General features: G+C 44.0%; 1 protein-coding gene across 1 annotated transcript; it reads right to left on the minus strand.

The window, feature by feature from the left end:
* Positions 1–5298: 5298 nt before the first annotated feature.
* CLDN14 (claudin 14) lies at positions 5299–6009 on the minus strand. Its single transcript, XM_009640987.1, has one exon. It carries the CDS (start codon positions 6007–6009, stop codon positions 5299–5301), a length of 711 nt encoding a protein of 236 aa, XP_009639282.1.
* Positions 6010–8135: the final 2126 nt, after the last annotated feature.

Genomic DNA, 8135 nt, shown 5'->3' on the forward strand with positions numbered 1-8135 from the left:
GAAGGGGGGCACCTCATCTAGATCTACTGCCTGGAAGAGAGGGAGAGGAGGAGAAAGAGGGGTAACATGACTTCAGCTGAGCTTCTGTGATTTATGCGTGGTCAGGGTTGAGCCTCACTAGGTTCAGACACGTGTTCTGATGTCATGGGCAGAAGAACAGGAAAGGATACGAATTAACCTGGGAATCAACATGACCAGGTGCCCATTTAGTGGTAAGAATAGGAAATGTGGATCGTCAGAACACATGGGCTAAGCTATATCAATTTCTAAAGAAAACAAGTAAAAAAAGAACATATCTTTCTTCTGTGATGCACAGCAAAGCAAGGCATGCAAGGAAAATACCTTGTAGTAGATCAGTTAGGGAGAAAAATGAGGATAAGATTTCAGCTCTTCTTTAAGCTGCTCCTGGACCTCATAAGACATCTTACCCTTGCCTATCTTGCTTACATACACAGACTATTTTGTGGGATATATGGCAAAGTAAACAGTAAATTAGCAGTAGATATTTACAGGTGGACACAGAATTTCCATTAATCTTAAAACAGTGATGTGAAAAACCTTAATAACCAGCTAAATGTAGGAATGGTCTGGTAACTTTTGTCTTCGATCAGCAGAACTTCTAATTACTGAATTTAGTTCATTTCCTCATATTAGTTAACTCAGACACATTTCTTGAAGAAATGAGTTAAGTGTTGCTATGGTTTATCAGTTACCTCACTCCAGGTTTTATCAGTTACCTCACTCCGGTACTTGCACTAGGCATTGTGGAAAAAACAGAACAAAAATACCAACCAGTTCATGACCCAGAGAGCTTCTGTCTGCCCAGTGGCTCTGTCTGGTTTTGTGACAGTGAAGAGCATGGTGCATCTCAGGTGCTGTTTTTTGGAGCAGCTCTGTCCTTCTGCTGACCGACCGACTCCCTTCTGCCAAAAGAGGAAATCCTTGCTCACTTACTCCAACCCTTACTCTTCCTTTCCCACCGCTTCTGCCCTCCCAGGCATCCCTTTTGTGGCTCTTCTCATGCCTTTCTGCCAGCTAGGTTAGCTAACTTCAGCGCCAGAAAGTGATCCCATTTGTTGATGTAGTTGTTTTCTGCCTTTTCAAGGGGTTAAACTGGTTCACAGAGAGGATCCAAGTGCAAAGTGGTGGGCGGGAGCTGGGACAGCAAGGCTGGGGTGGGACATGGGATCTCCCCACTTCAGTTAGCAGTGAATTGCTACATCAACTCATGGATCGTGGTGGAAGCTCAGCATAAGCCATGGTTGAAACCTGTGATTCAGGTCTGCAGGGACACAAGCACTCTTGCTGTATCCTCCATGTAATCTACCAAATTTAGATCTAGCTGATGACTTCCAGTCTGAGCAGCATTAAAACTCACCGATGGGTTATGTATTCCTCCAGCACCACAGTGGTTTGACTTCTGCTCTGCAGAATGGCAGGCTTGAGCATAGTAGTTTAATCAGGGCCTAAAATAGATCTATTCCTGTACTTCAAGCGAGAAGGTAGATCACTTTTTCCACCCACCTGCCTTGCACCTGAGGAAGGCCTTGGTCTGCCTCTGTGCCCACCTCCAACCTAACCTTCATGTCATTACACCAGGCTCTTCTCACATCCTGTTGGCCAGGTTCCTTTCCTGCGGATGAAGTTGACAGGATACTGTTTTGCAAGGGAGCTCATTATTTTAATCCCACAGGCTCAGTAATAACAGAATTTCTGTTTCATTTTCTTCCTTTGGTCTATTAGCGACTTTCTAGCAGCAGTATTAGAGGTAACTAAAGTGTTTTCTCTCTTAATTTCTTTGTATTTGTATTTGATTGTTTGCAATGCACTGAGTCAGAGTTACCCATTTGGCAAGTTCTGTGAGATAATATCAAGGCTTGGCATATTTTAGATGGCAAAATCCAAGCTGACTGGAGAAGAGGGAACCCACCAGCCCTGAGGGAGGATGCTGAGGTGAGAAGGAGCATTATTGATCTCGTCCCATCCCCACATGATGGTCCTGGTTAGATGCATCTTTGAGAGAGCTCCTTGCAGCCTCAGAAGTTGCCAGCCTCTCTGAGCCAAGCCTCCATCCCTACCTCAGATGACTCCACCTCTACCTGATCCTGCAGCAAGACCTCTCTCCCTGATGTTGCAAATCTAACCACAATATCCTATTGCTGCCAAATCCTGTCCTCCACCTACCCTTCCCTGCGAAGCCTCCCACCTCTGCTCCTCCAGGAACGTGGCACTGAAGTTGATTAAAATACGGTGTAACCACAATCACACACACAAACTGCCTGCATTGCTAAGAGGAATTTCTGCCCACCTGGGATCCCCTCATCTGTTGGTGCTGCTCATCAGAGTCCCCCGCAGTGCCTCCATTGGGAGGGCAGGGTGGCATTTTAGATCTAGTGAGCTGAGGACAAAAAGCAGTCTGTGCTTATCTAAAAAAAAAAAAAAGAATTATTAAAAAATCTGTCTCTGTGGGACCCTGCAAAAACCCAGTGGATGGACGTGGGCAGAATCAGACACGTGGCAGCCCCAGTCCATTGCCCTGCCCTGTTCCCCTGCTGCTGAGTTACAGCCGCCCAAGGAGGACGTTCCCATGAACAGCACCTCAGTGGTCCAGGAAATTCATCCCCTTTCCTTGACACTCTGTCACTTATCGATGCCACTGATGACCAAGGGATTACCCAGCAAAGGAGGAGCGGTGGGGATTCACCTCCCTGGATAAGATCCCCGAGCAAAGCCTCCTTGCACAAGGGGGGTGCACACGACTGCCAGGGCAAGCTCCACACAAGCGGAGAGTGAGGTCTGGCCGCCCGTCTGCGTGGCAGCAGGGGAGGAGCTCAGGTTATCCTCACGTACATCAGCCTGGGGTAGCTGTGGTCAGACCTCTAAGGCTGCTGGAATGGATATGACTTTTTTTTTTCAAATTTAACAACAAAAAAAAAGCAGCAGAAATTTATGTCAGTCTTAGCATGGAACGAGATCCACTGGTTTACAGCCCCCTGTGAAACAAACCATTTCACTCTCTTTATTGACATCAGAGCACTTCCAGGTATTTTTGCCAGGACTTTATAAACCGTTCTTATTACTGTCACGTATCCTACTTGGCTGGGAATTTGTGCAGTGAGAATAGCACTACACATAAATATTCCCACCGCACAAACATCTTGGCAAGTGAGTTAATTTATCGGTATATAGCAAACATACTACCTAATGAGGCACAAGCCCATTTCCTGTGCTTGGACTTGTGTTCCACTATTCATGGCTGTCCAAAGCCCTTGTTCAGAAGTTGATATTGTAATCATTTGGCTAGATCTATTGTAATATAAATAGCAGAGAAAGTACTACTTAATTTGACCACCTTCATTAGGCTACCTTTCATCCCAAAAAGGCATCCCAGAAAATCCGTAATGGACTATGAGCAGTTGGACTCCACCTTCACTAAGAAGCCATTGTCAAAGCAGTTTCTGTCCATTCCTTGCACCTCAAACTCTGTTATTAAGATGTTTGCAGTGTCAATGAAGTTTCTATAGGATTTTTTTTCACATCATATGCAATAGCTACAGTTAATACAACACAAGTTTATAATCAGTTGTTACCGATCAATCACCAAAGTCTGCTCTCAGATCCTTTCTGTTATTGTTGGTCTCAGCAAATTGCTTAGAAATTGCCATTTTGTTTTTTGAAAACAACAATGATGATAACTTGCATCAGTGCTGAAAAACACTCTGTCACAATTCAAACTGACATGAAAAAATGTCCGTGGGATCAGCCACGGAAAGGAAGGTTTGGAGTGAAACCAGGGGAAAGACTGAAAGGGTCCCAGCTCTGCAGTTGCTACCAGGCAATAGCGTAATTGAGACAGGCTTTTTGCCAAATGAAGTATACCAAGTGTAGCTGCCTCACAGTTCTTGAAAGTATTTTTTTTTTTAACCTTATTAAATGCCAGTGTGTTGGTGTCTATGTTGCTCCGGAGAGACCTATTGCTTTCTGGGGTTCGCAGGAATCTAGTGCTTTTATTTTTTTGTGCTGGTTTTATACCACAGTATATGTTGCACTGGACTTCACTGTAACATGAAATGGAGAGGGCTAGGGTTCAGAGTTTGTTTTTTAATTGTTTGAATGCACTGCAGGATGACTGCATTTTGCAAGGATTTTAGAAGTAAATGTCTTGATTTTATACTCCTTCTGACAGTCAATGGTTACAGGCCGTGAGTGTAACCTCTGCTGGCACGGAGCCTGCCTAGTGCACCAAAGCCTGGCAGAATGGAAGTTCCCCAAAGGCCACACGGAGTAGATGGAAATGCTGTTACTAACCCTAATGCACCTTCAGTCAGGACCACAGGCAAAACCAACCAGGACTGAGCCTAAGAAATGAATACTTTTCATCACATGGTATTTGGGGACAGAATTATAGAAATTGTTTTTCTGATCTATGTAGTGCATAGATTGTACAGAATGTTCAATCTGCTAAAGAGCTAAATGCCCATTCTCTGACAAATTCTGACATTTGTTATTTATTTTTAATTTTTTAAATAAAAATTTAACATCAAATGTCTATCTTTTTTTCTCTGACATTTCTAAAAACCCAGTTCTGGTACACTGAAATGGTTTGTTTCCATTATGACCCATCGCTTTATTTCAAAAGCAATGTGCTAAATTCTTGTTTTTAAAAGGTCAAAACACGGTAGTATAATTTAAAATATCGGCTATAACATACTGCCAAATACATCTGTCATAATGCTATTGAAATTCCTACCTCAAATGACTATAAAAAAGCAAACAAAAAGTTAAGTCAAAGCAAAAAGAGTATCTTTGTCATAACAAAACATTCATGCATTATGAAAATGAGAATCTTAGCAGGCAATCACTGTGGAAAATCACTGTCTCTCACCATGAAGTTCTCCGTTTTAGGCAAAACGACGTCTTTTGTTGGAATACTGTTCAAATAACAAGATGTGGCCAGTTCCGCTTTAGTGCTTGTCACAGGGCAGCAACTACAAACCAAGCCCTTACTTTTAGGAAAACTGCCCTTGAACCGCCTGCCTGCAAGATTCAAACTGAGAGTAGGCAGGTACATGCCGCCTCTGGAATATCACAGCCTCCTTTGTGTTTATTTTCCAGGTTTTGCAGCAAGCAGTTTTGTGTTCGCATTCTTTCTTTCTCCGGAAAGAAAGGAAAGGAAGAAAGGAACAATGGTAAACTTTGTATCGTAACCCTTATAAATTAGAAGTCATCTTAGCTTTGTTTTATGCCATGCACAGAAATTATAAAGCAGCTGTGTCCCGCAGGCAAATCTTAGGGAACTCACACATAGTCATTTAATCTGTAGCCGCTATGGGAAGCAGATGTCAGGGAAGAAGCATGGTTTCCCTTGTAGACAGTTGGTGGTCTATAGGAGGGAGCAGTCCTTCTTGCGCTGCTGGGCTGCATCTGGTAAGGTGTCTCGTTCCCGCAGCACTGGCTTGACGTGCACAGCAGAGCGCCGCCGAGGATCGTCAAAGATGCGGAGACGAAGCCAAGGTAAAGAGCTTGACCTATCTCGTACTTCATCCCGCTGGGAAGCATGGGGTTGTAGAAATCCGTAACGATGTCGTTCGTGGCCCAAGAAACAGGTACCAGGCAAACGAGGCCGGCCAGGATGAAAACGATCCCCCCGGAGACCGCGATGAAGGCTTTGGCAGAAGTCCCCTTGGCACACCGCGTGCACTTCATACCGATGACAGCAATCACGCATGCCAGCGTGGAAAGGACGCAGGAAATTACCATCATGGCACGGGCGGCTTGGAGGTCACGGGGCAGCGCCAGCTGGGAGCGGTGGACTTGGCACTGGTAGATGCCGGTGCTGTGCCAGACGCACTCCATCCAAAGCCCTTTCATATAGGCAACAGCTGTTATAATATTGGTGCCTACATGTGCCGTTCGCCACCAGTGTGGCAGAATAGTAGCAATTAATGTCCCAATTAGGCCGAGCAGGCTCAGAGAGAAGCCAAGTAACTGAACAGCCGAGCTTGCCATGTTAATGTTTGTCCTGCCTAGGTCTCTTAATAAAGCACCTCCGCTCGAATTCCTTCGGAAAACACGGGCTTTTCTTGGAAGATATGCAGCTGTTTTACTTTGACACCTCCTGCTCTCCTAATAAAAGGTAATTGAGGAAAAAAGGAGTTAATTATTACCCAAATGCATTACCTCTCCAGCCAGTAAGGTGCATTCCAAGTAAAGTTAGTGCAATAATTAGCATAGTTATCGCTGTTAATCGTACTTTCGTGGAAGTAATGGGAAAGTAAGCTTCCCTCTTCACTTATATAAACAGTCTTCTGTTGCCCGCTGGGAAGAAAACTCAAGACAATTTATGAAATGGAAAAAATTTTTTTAAATGCAAATATTCCTCTTCCCAGCAGACTATTCAAAAAACCCAAACATGATTTCCTTTCTAAAGCAGAGAATTAGCTAGTGTTAACACTTGGAAGGAATGAGATTTATAAAGTAGGGAACTGCATGTTGCTTTACATGATGGAAACATTCCCAGAAGGTCATAGCAGGACTAGGAAAACAATAAGGGTGTATTTGCTCAAAGTAGGGAGCAAAGAGAGTGATTTAAAACCTGTGGAAGAGGATAACAAGTATTGGATTAAAGTCGCTTTCCCGACTTGCCAGTATTCCTTGAGGTTGAGTTTTAATAAAGCAACTCAAAGGGGAATCATTTTCATTAGCCTCTGTGGAGTTTCAGCTTATGATTTTAGGCTGTGGACGAAATGACAGCATGTGAAACCAGATGTACATCACGGAGCTTCTGAGGAGCAACACCTCCCCAGTTTGAGCGCGTATAAATTCTAGCTGAAAAACAAGGAATGGTAACCCTTCCTTCTGTGTAAATCGCAGATTAAGTGGTCTTTTCCAATGGCTGCCTTGCAAGGTCTGTTATACATCATGCGTTTTGTGTGTGGGCAGAAACCTGATATTTTAATATATAAAATAACTGTTGCATCAAAATCCAACTTGGAATTCAGAAACAGAAACAAATTTAGGCTCCAGTTCTGCAAAGACCCATGCATGTGCTGAACGCATGTTCGTAGAAGAAAGCATAAGTGCTTGCAGGACTGGGCCTTAGCAGGCAAAGGAAGGAAAACCATCTGGCCAAACTAATGAAGACCATTAGAACAACAAAATAACGCAGAGGGAGAAAAGTGAAAGCTGCTTTACGTTCCCCTTATCTCACTAATGAGGCAGGAGTGCTTGAGGGGTGCATCAGTGCCGATATTTGTCTCCAGACCACATGGCGGCATGCACTGATCTCTACAGAACAGCGAGATGGGGCATCTCTGCCCAGAACAACCAGAATCTGCTGTAGATGTTGTGCCAAAAGAAAGGAAAAATTGAAAAGCACAGGGATTATATGGGCTAGGGAGGGCAACGACGCAGGCTGAGAGTCTTGTACTTACATGTGTTCCTCTTCCTTGTTTGGAGTGTGTCTGCTGTGCACAGGCACAGGATAGGGAGGAATGCGATGTTGGACAGGATCTGCAGAGAAGTACCCAGCCCTCTGACTGGAAGGGAAGAGAAAACCCAACAACTGGCTTCGCTTTATTGTAACTGGTTGTAGGAAGGCATTTTCCCAGTGCTAAGGCTTTCTGGCCTTTCTGGTACTCTTGTACAGAATGCTTAAATGAAAACAACTGGGTTTATGTGGTTGCTGAAGTAGTTTGCCTAGTTGGCAAATTGTAAGACAAATGCAGAGAGTCATTTATATAAGAAATCATTGTTCCAGGCAGGTGCCATGGGGTCTCTCTCCATTCTGCCAGGGAAGATCAAGCTGCAGGTTTCTCTCTTTGTACCAGCTATCACAGAGTATTGTGATATGACAGGACACATGTTAGGGCCAAGCACAGCACAGAGGAGCACAGCAAAAGCAAGCAGATAGTTATCTCTAGCAGTACCAAACATTTGATTGACTCTATTCCCACCACAGGCTGGGTAAGAGCTCTACAAGTCCTCAACATGTGTGTGCCTTCCAAATTATTTGGGCTTGACTCATATATTAAGCATAAGGAAAATTAAGCAGTATTTTCCCTTCTTACATTACTGTTTGTTTCCTGTGAGGCATATCGTTGTTGTATCTAAGCATGCCACTACATCTTAGAGAA

The sequence above is a fragment of the Egretta garzetta genome, unplaced genomic scaffold, assembly GCF_000687185.1.
Source record: "Egretta garzetta isolate BGI_Z169 unplaced genomic scaffold, ASM68718v1 scaffold45, whole genome shotgun sequence".
Taxonomy (NCBI): Eukaryota; Metazoa; Chordata; class Aves; order Pelecaniformes; family Ardeidae; genus Egretta; species Egretta garzetta.

Coding starts and splice junctions, on each gene's coding strand:
- CLDN14 (XM_009640987.1), bottom strand. CDS start 6,009: ATGGCAAGCTCGGCTGTTCAGTTACTTGGCTTCTCTCTGAGCCTGCTC.